This window comes from Dermacentor silvarum, chromosome 2 (assembly GCF_013339745.2).
Source record: "Dermacentor silvarum isolate Dsil-2018 chromosome 2, BIME_Dsil_1.4, whole genome shotgun sequence".
NCBI classification, from domain to species: Eukaryota; Metazoa; Arthropoda; class Arachnida; order Ixodida; family Ixodidae; genus Dermacentor; species Dermacentor silvarum.
In genome coordinates, this window is record NC_051155.1 from 188951781 (window position 1) to 188966027 (window position 14247).

The 14247-nt window shown below is 44.8% G+C and overlaps 1 protein-coding gene across 3 annotated transcripts in view; it reads left to right on the forward strand.

Annotated features, from left to right (window-relative positions):
* LOC119442305 (uncharacterized) overlaps window positions 1–14247 on the forward strand; it is a 33411-nt gene that overhangs the window by 6886 nt on the left and 12278 nt on the right. For 2 of the 3 annotated variants that reach the window (XM_037707137.2, XM_037707138.2), the window contains exon 4: window positions 11859–11981. In XM_037707137.2, the coding sequence (XP_037563065.1) occupies window positions 11859–11981 (123 nt within the window). The remainder of the gene's footprint in view (window positions 1–11858; window positions 11982–14247) is intronic. The other variant, XM_049662043.1, reaches the window with a different exon arrangement.

Genomic DNA, 14247 nt, shown 5'->3' on the forward strand with positions numbered 1-14247 from the left:
TAACAAAACTGTCAAATGGCAAATTTCGAATGTTAGGGGGAATCTGGTTCCAAATTTCGATGGATCGGGGAAAACAACTATATTTGAATTTGTCAGTCTCATCAAAGGTCTCATCAAAGGCTTCAAGGAGGTTCTACGGAAGCTGGCTTTCTTTTCAACTAAGGAGATGATTTGCTTTAAGCAACCACACACACCATAGAAAAATCGGAGGAATGACTGGAAAATAGACAGCTGAGGCGAAATCTCGTAAGAGTGCAGCAAAGAAAGCCTGCCTGGAGGAGAAAGCTCGCAAGGGTTATTGAAGGTACCACCTCCAACTTCATACAATTTTGAAGTTCTACACTGTTGCAAATACTGACCTGCATTCTGGCCTTAGTTTATTCAAATTGACCATCTGAAATAGTCAAAAGCATGTTAAGAACTTTCCACTTTTGTATGTCTCCTTTTACAATCTTGGGCAGTTCTCACTGCTTGTGCACCAAATTTCTTGAACTTAATGTGACTCAATCTCAGCCAAATTTTGTATGCACATGCACAATGATATGTAGAATGCAAGTATCTAGGTCTTATTGTAATTTTCAGAATTTTGGTCATGTGCTTGGAGAACTACTCATCGATGTTCACAATAGGGTCTTTCAAAACTTTTAATCTGGTCATGAAACTTATCCGAAAGTTTCATATAGGGACAGAAGGCAGCACCAGAGGCACTGGCGTAAGTAGAAGGTGAACAGTCTGCCGCACCACATGGCTGGACTGCCTACCAGATGGCTGGACTGCCTGATCATGCAAATCTTTCACGAGAAAAGGCGCCTCTCCCACATTTATTTCAGCATGTTTGTAGAGTGAACCTACAACGGGAACTTTTGGCAAGATAATTTAATATACAATGTGTTTGTGTTTAAATTATACACGGAACTGTGCTACGATTGATAACACCCGCATCCGCCCTAGTAGCCTTCCTTGCATAAAGTGTTTCTTTCGGCTGTCTCTATTTGCACTTTGTCTAGTTAGTTGGATAGGTCAGTTATATTTGGTTAGCTAGTTCACTGTGTTAGTTATTAGTTGATTAGTTAGTAAGTTAATTAAATTTGCTTAGTTATTATAGTTAGGTAGGTTATTAGTGAGTAATCTTGTCGTCACAAGTGAGTAAGTCGTCACATTAAACGACTGGATCCTTCCAAGAGGGACCCCTGAACACCGCAAAGCTATATATGACAGCTTGCCGATCTACCTAATAAGGAGCGAAAGAATTAACCTAATCTAGGCACCTCACCGGAAAAACCACTGGGGTTGCCTTTTAATATATGTACATTTTTTTTATTTAATAAACATATTTCTCTCTCTCTCTCTCTCTGTTAGAAAACTAGTTAATTAGTTGGTTAGCTTTGTTCGATTAGTTTTGTTAGTTACCTTATTTATTTAGTTAGTTTAGTTGATGTATTACTTATTATTAAGTAATTAGTTTATTGGTTGAGCTGGTTTTGTAGCTGTAGTTTGTTACATTACTTATTAATGCGTGTAGTTAGTTAATGTAGTTGTTAAACTAGTTAGTAAGTTAGGTTATTTAATCGGTTGGTTATCCTTGTTAGTTTAGTAATTAGTTTATTGATAATTAGTAATACTTCAGTAATTAAGTAATAATTAATAAGTTTAGTAACTTGGTAATTAGTTTAGTAATCAGTTGGTTACCTTTGTTAGCTTGAAACGCAGGTTATTTCATGTGTAATTACATAAAAGTGCAATGTGAACTTGCTCTGTAGTCGGTCTCTAACGATGGAGCAGTCCAAGGGTACAATTTGAATTATGAATTAAGCCATAATTACTTGTTTAGCGCAAAAACAACGGACACGTGAAAGACGACAGGACAAGGCGCTACTCTCAACTGACATCATTTTATTGTATCCCTCCTTTATATAGAGCAGAAACAAGAAGAACATGCGCAGTGAGCACCATGCGCGGCAACCACCACAACATCTGATCGCCAGAGTGCACTCATGACACATAATCCAAAAAACCATATTCAGCGCTGTACAAGCTTAAGGAAGGCACACTAATGCACTGCGAACCCAGTGACTGTATGAAAAAAGCTTCCGATAATTCTCGGGCGGTGGTATCACGGCTCTTTTTCAAAATCGTAGTGTCATGGAACATAGCTTTGCACCTGCATATTTTGCAATGTTGAGCTAAATGGGAACCTGTGCCTGTCGGTATAGATCGCTCGTGTTCTCTAAGGCGCTCGTTAACACAGCGGCCTGACTGCCCTACGTACCCTACGTACCCTACGCACAAACCTGATGTCCCATTCCGTACAATAGTCAGTGAAAACAACTGTTGGCAGGTTTTGGTTAGCCGTTTTTTGCAAAAACAGTTGAAGCTTTTAAAAATTGACGATCCTTATGGTATAAAGAATTCTTCAGATGTTGTTTCCTTTCTGGAGGACAACCAACCAGTAGCCGAGTTTTTTTCTGTGGACGTCGAAGATCTTTATTACTCAATACCGCATGATGAGCTATTTCGTAGTGTGATGACCTGCATCGAAGAAAGTGGCGAGGTAGATTTTCGCAATGATACTGGGTTGTCCTCGGAAAGGTTTTTGTCCCTTCTCGAATTTTATCTAAGTGCAACTTTTATCTGGTTCGAAAATAAGCTATATATTCAAAGAAATGGTGTTTGTATTGGTTCATGTGTGGCACCTGCTCTGTGTAATATTTTTTTATCGTTTGTTGACCGCGCTCTTAAGAGTGCTTTAGACAATGACTTGGTTCAAATTTTTAGATATGTTGACGATTTTCTTGTTGTGATAAAACAGACTAACAACGAATGCTCCGTTACGGTAGCCGATATTTTAACTCTGTTCACTGACAATGGCAAAGGTCTGACTTTCACACATGAGCTATCTAGGGACGGTAAACTTCAGTTTTTAGATTTGCAGCTATCCTTACAAGCAGATCACGCGTGTTGGATGTACTCGCCACGTGCACGTAAGGAACTCTTACCTTATGCGTCTGCGCACTCAAAGATTGTCAAACGCGCCATTGCTTTGATGTGTCTAGAATCTTCGTTGAAGAAATCGTGTCATCACACTGCGAACCAGAGTTTCATCGCACAGTTAAATAGGCTGAAGGCGGCGGGCTACCCAGGTGTGATGGTGACCTCGGTCTCTGAGGTATTGCTTCAGAGACTGAAAGGGAAGCGTCACAAAAGCAACTGTGTTACTCAAAAGAAGAGGCCTGAAGTTGTGCCGTATTGCCATAGAGTGGCTCACAATCTAAAGAATGTCGCCACTAGACACAATGTCCCAGTAGTGTTTTCTGCTCCTCAGAAATTGTCATTGTTGTGCAGCCGTATTTCAAAAACAAGTAAGAAACCAGTTTGTGAAAAGAACCACGAGAAGATTGTAGATTGTAGCGTCGGTGTAGTATATAAGATTCCGTTGTCATGTGGCAAAGTGTACGTAGGGCAGTCAGGCCGCTGTGTTAACGAGCGCCTTAGAGAACACGAGCGATCTATACCGACAGGCACAGGTTCCCATTTAGCTCAACATTGCAAAATATGCAGGTGCAAAGCTATGTTCCATGACACTACGATTTTGAAAAAGAGCCGTGATACCACCGCCCGAGAATTATCGGAAGCTTTTTTCATACAGTCACTGGGTTCGCAGTGCATTAGTGTGCCTTCCTTAAGCTTGTACAGCGCTGAATATGGTTTTTTGGATTATGTGTCATGAGTGCACTCTGGCGATCAGATGTTGTGGTGGTTGCCGCGCATGGTGCTCACTGCGCATGTTCTTCTTGTTTCTGCTCTATATAAAGGAGGGATACAATAAAATGATGTCAGTTGAGAGTAGCGCCTTGTCCTGTCGTCTTTCACGTGTCCGTTGTTTTTGCGCTAAACAAGTAATTATGTATTCGCACCAACTAGCCCGCCAACGCATTGTAATGAATTAAGCCGCTGTCGCAAACGCAGTTGAACCTGGAAATGAAACAAAGTGTTGTAGTTGTTTCAAAATTCTTTGCGTTTAAGTTTCTGAACACTGTACAAAAACAGGGCAGCGATTTGCATGCTGTCTCGACAATGTTCACATGCCGATACAGGTATATAGTGTACAGGATCTACCCTTGCACAATAGCGAGTGTACGCACAGAACGCCTGTGGCATCCGTTTGGCGTCTGCTCCAGTCCACCTTCTACTTGTGCCAGCACCGCGATGTGTCCACTGCGGGCGGTAGATGAAGCTCTCTCCATGTGGAAGTTTCGTGACCGGATAGAAAGTACTGAAAGACCTTGATATTTGTCAGGATTAAAAATGTTTTCTTTAACAAGGCACTGAAACACTTTTCTAACTGATCGTACAGTGGCATCAATATTACATTATGTTGCATCATGACTCTCCCACTACAAAAATTTTTCTAATCCTTCAAGCACAAACGAAGTTATACGTAGTTACCAGACCGACGAGCAGCTTTCTTTCTCCTTCATTGCCGCTGGCATGCTGGAAGCTACACAGGGGAGATGGCAAGGGGATGCAAGGGAGCAATGCTCCTCTGAACCCCTGTGGAATTATGGCGTACAGCAGCCGCAGAATAACTCGACTCCGTCGATATAATGGAGAAATGCTTTTAATAGCACTGATACGGGCCGTGAAGACCCTGCTAACAGGCGAGAGACCCGTTTTCTCCTCTCGTGCTCGCCGACGCTTCTTCTTCTCTTCTTGTTCCGCCGGCGCTTCCAGTGAAAACAACATTCCCGGCCACGCAGTGAAATTAATCACGTAGTTCAAGCGGGTATAGCTTTTGGATAGGCCTCGTTATAATAAGACCTCCTTGATGTTTCAACTTGCATGAACGGACATGACCGTCTGAACTTCTGAATACTTCAATCACCCTGGCGAGTTTCCATAGTTAACGGGGTGAAGTCTCGGAATGCACGATAACAACGTCGCCCGTCAAGACTCTCCACATTTTATCAGAGCCGATCAGCACGCTGATTCCGCTTTGCGTGATGACTGATGCATGTATCGGTTCATCAGCTACGTCTCTTCCCAGTTTCTTAAATGAAGCGACAAAGAAAGACACTTCCATATTAGTTTCTTCGACGTCTTGGCATATATGCGGAATCTCAATGGCGCTTAACACAACCTCAATGTCAGAAAACTGACTGCGTAAGCGCAGCTCCACTATTCGTCGGTTTTCTGCCGCCTGGTCTGAGGCGCTGGCGAATGTGTTGAGAGCCATCTTTATAGATCCAACACACTTGAGGCCCAGGTGTCGTGACAAGTCTTCGGTAACAAATGTGCGTTGACTTCCGCCGTCGAAGACACCTCGCACGTAGCGGCAAGTGTTGTCTCTTACCGCCCAGGCTCAAAAGGTTTGCAGGAAGACGCAAGTCGATCCATCGTTGCTTCGTCGTCGTCCCCCTACCGATGCGCAAACTGTCGTGCTTGCTCTGTCGTTCTTGAGTCCTTGGTGCGAGCTCTGAGGGATCCTTTGTGGGTCGCACATACTTGAGGCATGGCGACCTTTGCACCTCAAGCAAGATATCCTCCGTTTGCAGTCGCGCGCCCTATGACCTTTGGTGGTGCATCGGAAGCACCGTTTATCATTCGATAGCACTTCCTTCTTCTGCGTCAGGGGCACATCCGCAGGGCAGGGTTCTGTGGAGTGCTGTCTTGATGTGCAGAAGACACACATCTCTTTGCACGGTTGAAACCCACGATCTGAGTTCGTGTGAAGAACAGATGACGCAGGCTGCTTCCAGTAGCGACTGCGGTAGGGCTGGTTTGATGTAAGCTGACCGCCGCTGTCTCGCACGCTGCTGTCCTTATAGTCACTCTTCTCCAGGCTTTCCAGTTCGATCGAAAGGAGTTTGAGTAGACCGTCTAGTTTCGAAGAACCAGCAGCATTGTCTGCGGTAGCACTCTCGATTTGCACAGCACATGCCCGATGGTAGTTAACTACGACGTCTCGGGGCACCGCCCTAAGGATGATGTCGCAGAGCATGGACGAAAACGACGACCTTTCCACACCCAATGACTCCAGGCCTCGGATGTTGACGAGTACGTGGTCGTAGAGTTGTCGTAGGGCTCTTGTGTCACCAGATGAACGAACAAGAGTCAGGTGTCGTAACCTTGCGAAATATTCCTGCTCCTGGCGCGTCTTGTCCCCGAAGCGCTTCTGCAGCATGTCTATGGCGTCCTTATAGCATTCTTGCTTAGTTGGAAGACCCGCGACCGCTGAAGCAGCGTCTCCTTTGAGAAATAGTCGCAAATAATGAAACTTCTCAGTGGCGGTAAGGCTCGCATTGTTGTGAACAATCTGTTCAAATTGCTCCCAAAACTCCACCCATTTACACACATCTCCAGAGAAGGGAGTGATCGTGAGTTTTGGTAGCTTGGCTCCCGTCCTTTCCGATGGTGACGCAATGGTATGGGTAGCCGACGTTGAACCCTCGGCTGCGTGCGCAGTCAAACTTGAAATGCGGGCCCGCCTGCTCATCAGCTCAGCAAGGGTACGCGTCGCGTTGTCCTCGTATTCCAAGACTGTTTCGTACTCGGCTTGGAATTCTTCGTCCGTGATTAGGCTCTCTATTTCCACATTTATCTTGTTTAGTTCGTCATTATTTGCCTTCAGCCTCTCGTAGTTGGAGTCGAGCTACCCATGCGTTGCGGAGTCGCTACGAAAAAGGGCACTTGCCTCGTTGATGATCCGACTGTTCAAGGATCGTCGGGAAGTCCGCTTCGCCTTGAGCTTCTCCATTTTTCTGCAGGCAACTCGTAGCCGTCGGTTGGTCTATCCCGGGTAGTTCGGCACCAAAATTGTGGAATTATGGCATACAGAAGCCACAGAAGAACTCGATTCCGTCGATATAATGGAGAAAGGCTTTTAATAGCACTGATACGGGCCGTGAAGACCCTGCTAACAAGCGAGAGTCCCCGTTTTCTCCTCTCGTGCTCACCGACGCTTCTTCTTCTTCTCTTCTTGTTCCGCCGGCACTTCCAGTGAAAACAACACCCCCCTCCAAAAGTTGGACGTCTCAGCAGCCAGACAGCTCATGGTGGCGGCGGTATCTACAATACGCTTTTAATTTCAGAGGCCACGTGCAGCAGATGCAGCAACGCGCAACTGTTGTGTGTAGACAAGCAGTGCGAAAATGAATTGGTTTTTATGTATTTTTGAGACTGCAGATATGTATTTTTCATTTCAGCTCAAATGAGCAATAATTGTATTACTGACAATGTTCTCGTGATCACAAAATCAGCCAATCGCTGTTGTGGGCTCCCGCTACTTGCGATGACGCTGCTTGATGTCATTGTAAAGGAGAGAGCAAGCGATTTTGAAGCGAAGCTTTATATGTCTATGCGAAATCATATATGGCTAGGCGAAATCGCCTGTGTACAGAAAACTATCATCATCAGCATTGGCTCGAGCATCGTCGTCTTCTTCCACAGCTGTCTGCATTGCCGCTCATCATTCCAGCGTAGAATTTCACTTATCTTCTGTCGTCATAATGGGGAGGCCGTGTTTACAGGGGTATGAGCCATTGCTTAAGAGGGTATGAGCCATTCATTGTCTTATGTAACAGACTGATTTAATTTTGAAGCAATTTAATTTCAAAGAATCACAAGCGGCAATGGGGGGTGAGTGCTGCTAACCACGCCGCCGAGCAAACTCGAGACATCGAATGCAAGTGACAATGGCGGACTGCAGGCATACCGTCAGTGACGCCGTTCTCTCTGTCGTAGCCGAACGTGTGTGTGACCTCATAATTGAGAAATACTTTAATGAACCCTCGGGATTAACCCAGTGATAAACACCGGTGCCTCACTGGTTAACCATCTTCACGGAGTGGAAGGGCCGACGAATTTTTTCACTGCTTTTCCTGCTTCATGCCGTGCAATACTATTCAGCTCACATGTTCGCAGGAGCCTCGTTAAAAGGTCCCTGAAATGGTTCGAACAAATTTTGTGGACGCGTAGGGCACAGCAACAGTAAAACAATCGCACCACAATTTGCGCGAAGCGTCTCATATCAAGAGAGCTACGGACGATTACAAGTTACCCTCCTCCATAGCCATGCATTTCAAGTAAAGTTTCTATTGCGTTGCAGATTTCGGTGGCGGCGTAGTCACGCAAAAAGTCACGTGTGGCGCATTGGATATGCGGGTATGAGCCAGGGACAAAAAATAAAGGACGAAAGAAGGAAAGAAAGAAAGAAAGAGCAGGTGTGGGGAAAGCTGCGCCGGCGCTGGAACACGTGATGCGCACAAACAATAGGCCTCTTCGATTATCCATCTCTGACAGTCCTTGACTGTCTGAAAGACTGCATACGCAACGTCTCGGGCAGTCCGGGACTGTCAGGAACGGATAATCGATGAGGCCCACTCAGGGTTATTTGGTGTGTCGCGGGGAGGGAAAGGGAAGGGGGTTGACGCGCGCTCCGACGGGCTGCCCTCGTCTCAGATCTGTTTCGGCGCCCGGGTGGGAAGGCCGTGCATGGTGCGTTCCGCTGAGGAGCAGGCTGCGTTTGAGCAACGGCGCTGCGAACTCGCTCGGGAAAGGACTCGTCGTTGACGTGCCGTATCTAGCGTGAGGGCTTCCGAAGCCCAGGCGAAACATCAGCGAAGAGCCGCCGACCCTGAATTTAGGGCAAACGAAGCAGAACACCTGTGACAGCGTTGTCTTGCCACAAGCTTCGCTTACCACCATTTCCTCAACAGGGGAAGGGCTCTTTTCTCCTCAACTCAAACAGCGATCGACGTACAGCCTCCGCGCACGCTGGGAGTCTGCGTTGCTCAGCTCGGACCTGTAGCACCAACTTTGCACCGTCCAGCGAGCCGAGGAAGCCGCCAAGGGCCAGCAACCCTTGGCAGAATCTCCCACCCCACCAAATCGCAGGGCATTCAATAAAGTTATTTGAATGAATGAACTCGCTCGCCGAGCGATCGGGGCTAAGCTCCGCCTTCACTGACTGCGTCATGATGTGACGTCGTGTAGTGTATTTTCGGTTATCTTGGAGCCGGCGCACAGCCTCTCCAACCTCTTCGCTAGCCGCCTGGCAGTCGCTCCCAAGCGAGAGCCTCGAAGTACCGTGCGTTAATTGTGAGCATTCTATCGCAGCGTCGAGCGTGTCCGGTATTCTGGTAACTGCAGTCGAGCTGGGCATTTTGACGGATGGGTGAAGGCGTAAACTAAAGCCCCTCCATACTACTATTGCTGTGATGAAAGAGCTTTAGCGCAGACGTACGTGAGCCCCTTGAGGTGCCTGATCAGTCTGCATGGTCCAGTCACCTTGCTGGTGGCGCAGATCTTAACGAACTATATAAATAGCTAATATTGCTGTAACATTTTTAACATTTTAAACATTTGGGAAAACATGTTCACGGATACGCTCCTGCCACAAATTTCCACCAGCAGCAAAGTACAATCTTTATCCGTAAAGTTTTGAGACTGACTTATTAGAGAGGTTCAGCTTGTCCGGTAATCGGGCAAACGCGGGCGGACCGAGCGTTGGGGCGTGTTGGGGGAACCGTAAACGTGAGCGGCCTGTATGGTGCTGCCACCTGGTGGCGCAGAGCGCAAACAGACAAAAACGGGTAGCAATGCAGTAGCCAAGTGTATTCTACTTCGCTGCTGGTGTAAATTGTCGGCAGTGGCGTAATCGTGTTGCTGCCGAAAATTTACACCAGCAGCGAAGTAGAATACACTTGGTTACTGCAATATTAGCTGTTTTTTTCTGTTTGAGCTCTGCGCCACCAGGTGGCAGCACCATACAGGCCGCTCACGTTTACGGTTCCGCCAAAACGCCCTAACACCCCGTCCGCCCGCGTTTACCCGATTACCGGACAAGCTAAACCTCTCTATTTTCTTCTCTAGAAAGGATTCCCCAAAACAAATGTTGGTGCGCATGAAGTTTTTTTTTTTTCTTCCTTCCTCCATGTTGGTGCTAAAACCCGTATATTTAGAAAGTAGTGTCAACCACTTCCCTCCTCCTCCGATCCGCAGAAAACTTCGATCGCGCCCTGCGGAGCAGTTTTTGAGGCGCGATTTTGCTTCGTCAGTGAGTAACTGGCCTTAATAATGCCGTTTTGGAAGTAGCAACGCGACGATGCGAGACGGCGCAAATACCAAGTGTGCAACAAGCGTTTGCGCTCGCCGGATGGTAAAAAAAAAAAAAAAAAAAAAAATTAAAAAAATCACATCATCTCACCCTACGGCCAACCATGGTGGGATGCATCGAGTTTCCGTTTCGTTTCACTTGGCAACACAGCCCAATGAAAGTTAGAGTGAGATAATGTATTGAGAAGAGAGGAGACGTTTGTACGGGGTTGTTGCGTCTTTATTTAGAGATCGTACGTGATGCCTAGCGTCGGTGCGCGCGGTATCTTGAAGACTATCCCGAAATTCGGGGTCCGCTTGCCGACGCTGACGTTTACGTTCGGCTTCCCGAGCCTTCCTCTGCTCCGCGGCGGTGGCGCTGCCGCTGCAACTAGCGCCGACGTTGACGTTGTTCATGGCGTTTCGCACATCGTTGCACAGACAGAGAATGACAGAAGCACAGCGAACGCGCGCTTGGTACTGCGCCGCGACACTTGCGCCGCCTACCGGCGTACCCTTAGAGAGAAAGAGAGAGAGAGTTATATGCAATGCTTTGCTGCGCCGACCTTTCCCTTTCCCTCAAGAACCACTTATCACTTATCATCACCTGTGGCAGAGAGGGGGAGAGGGGAGGAGGAGAGCGCACAACTTCGTAGGAGAGGAGAATGAGGGAGAGTTGCGCATGCACAGTATGGGTGCGGACACTGCACCCGAGCATAAGATGCTCTCGCATTTAAAAAAAGCATTTTGCCCTCGCCTTGTCGGTTGCAGCAGCATGCCATCACAATGACGTTCTTGTCACTAACACGGCAGAAAACTAGGTGGGGTGATTAAATTAGGAAATTTGCAGGTAGAAATTGGAATCAGCTAGCACAAGACAGGGTTAACTGGAGATTGCAGGGAAAGAGGCCTTCGTACCCCAGTGGACATGAAAATAGGCTGATGATGATTATGATGAATTAATTTTATAACTCATGAATTGCTCTTTTAATTGTAAAGTTAATTGTCAATTAGTAGATTGTAGACAATTATAAAAAAACATTGAACTGGGATGTGTTCGGTAAGATACTATTTGTGTGCTTATATTTTCCGGCTGAATAACAAATCCTGGGAAATATAAGTTGAACGTCAATATAATGAACATGCATATATAACAAAGTAAATTTAAAGGATTTCTCGGCTGTAATGCTGTTTAATGAATATATGGTTATGACAAATATTGGATATATATATATATATATATATATATATATATATTTTATGTTCGACACAGCATTGCTATATAATGAGGTTTGACTGTTTACCACGTGACTATGTGCCCACTTGCACCAAAAGAAGCAGTGCCCTCAGACAAGCTCACTGGAGGGGTCTCTCTATGGCTGCAAGAAGGTCTTGCAATGCAAAAGATACTGTGCGTGCTGTGGTACACTCTTTCCATTTTTATGTTGCTTATAATTGCCTACAAATTCTTAATTGAAACCTTGACAATTAAAGAGAAATTCACAGGTTATATAATTAATTATCAGTAATTGAATGTCATCAACAAAATAATTACAGCCAGCTTCTCAACTCGGCCATAAACAATGTGTACTTGATTTTGTTCATGTAAATTAAATGGCCCATCTTCTTTAAAGCTTGGTGCATGGTAGCTGGGACAGTGTGTGCGTGTGTGTGTGTGTGTTTTCTGTAGCTTTTATAAAGTCACGAGAACTACAAGCTGCCTAGACAACTTACAGCTGTGTTCCGACTTTTCTCTTATGCTTCAGAAAATCGATGCAGTCCAAATGATATGTTTCTCTGCATAGAATCAAAGGTGTGCATTTCCAAGGCTCTATTTTGTGATGGAATCGATCACTGTGGCGATGGAACTGATGAACCAGAAGACTGTGGTGAGATCATTTTTCACTGTTGACAGCAAAGAACTGACACAAATGCAATTGCACTTCTGATAATTTGTGATCCATTATTTGGTAATATTTGGTAACTTTAATATATTCGAAAATTCCGAATAGCTTCTTTTTGAACATGAATAGTTAGTGTGAAATATTTGATTAATATTAGAAACTTTTAATATTTGCGAACCCCCAATGTTTATAAATGATAGTGCGTTAGAAATGTCATCCAACATTAGGTTGTTTCCGAACAACTGTGTAGTTTTACAGAACAATAAATGGCAGCCATGACAAAATAACATTGCAGGATGACCTAGACTACATTACCATGTGATGTCAGCTTGAGAGCTAACATTAAATGTCAAAAGATGTCATTTCGCTTTTTAAAGATGTGAATAACGCTTATGTGACTGGTAATAATATCCTAAAACAAACGTCTGAAACCAAGTACCCGAGCATCATACTCCCTGTTGATTTCACCTTTATGCACAACCATCTAAACGTGATTCTTAAACAAGTACTAGCATGCCATTTTCGACTATTTATTTTTCCCAGTTAAATGAAGGTCCTAGACCTCTAATCCCTAGAAAAAACAGTGACAAGCCACAGAGCGCCGGCAATAATTTAATATAATAGGTTTTCTACAGCCAGTTTTGTTTTTGTTTTCATGTAGGATACTCTGACGTCACGACACAGTATATGGTCACGTGGGAACAGGACATTGCGACCGTTTTTTTTTTACACACACTCCGGCTCGCTCGGTCGCCTCATACGCTGCTACTCATGACGGCCAATGTAGCAGTATAGCGGACAACTGAGCGAGTCGGAGCAAGTGTAAGAAGGTTACAATGTCCTGCTCCTGGAACTTGAGCACATACTTGTCTTGACGTCACAACACAGTATCCTCCTGGCATGCGCTGCCGGTGTTTTCTTTCATGACATTTATTTGTGGGCTGCCATTCTCAAAATTCTCAGGAATAATTTTGTCAAGAATGCAAGACCCGGTATGAGCAACTTTAGTGATAGAATGGTGTGGCAATATAACCCGCATATACCGCATGTCATATAGCATGGCATGGCATATAGCATACATACTATACCTAAATATATACAAAACCTCACAGCAATGCTGACGGCAAGAATTTGCTTGGAGTGTCCATATAATTGATATTGCAATAAAGTATCCTTTTGTTGACTACCGCATACTTTGATTTCGCCATTTGTTATTTTCTTGCCCCTGTAATCAACCATTGTGTCATGCACAGCACATGACAACACACGCATAGAAACTAGGGGTGTACGAATATTCGAAATTTCGAATACGAATAGAATATTTTCCGTTTTTGAAGCATATTCGATTCTAGAAATGCATTTTGGAGGCATTGAAGCCCTTATTTGACGCAACTGTGGTATTAAGTGCTAAAACGTACCTATCATTGTCACATCAAAAGCCTTATATGGTGACGTCTCCGTTTCAAGGCCGTTTCAAAACCGTGTCGTCGACACGAAATGGTCCTCTTAGAATAAGAGGCGATAATGCACACAAAACCGCGATTAAGGGTGGAAGAATGATTAAGGAAGTCAACTGAAGCGATAATGGGTATACAGTGAGGTGAATTAAGAGTGAATTGATGGTGAATTAAAGGGGTTTAGTTAGGTGATAGGAGTCAAACGAAAAGTAATGATGAGATAAAGTGAGCTAAGATAATGAAGAGTAAATGACAGTGAATAATGAGTGAAGGAAGGTGAATCAAGTGGTGATAGATTGAATAAAGAGTGATGAAAATTGGAAACTTGGAGTAATAGAGCAAACCAAGTGTTATGAAAGTAAAACTGAGATGATAGAGCGAATGAAGGTGAACCACGCAGTGATAAGGTGAATCAAGAGTGAATCAAGTGCGAATAAAGAGTGAATAAAGGGGTTATGGAGTGGGGGAGTGACTTGCAAAAAATTATGAAATTTGAGAGTCCAAGTGAGAGTGACTCAGCAAAAAAAAAGGTGCTGAGTCACAGTTCGAGTTTGGTGAATCATAGGAAGGATGACTAGCAAAAACACATGATGACTTGCAAAAATGACTGTAAATTACAGAAGACTGTTGCTGGGCCTGTTGGTACATACTTATAGAAACAATGGAACCCAGCCTTTAAGACGCAAACACCAGGAGAGAAGTAGACGGCACAGTGACTGTAAATTGTCATTTCAGACTCAGCAAAAAAAGTGGTCGTTATGTCATTGAACTAGCAGTGCTCGGGCCTTCGCCTT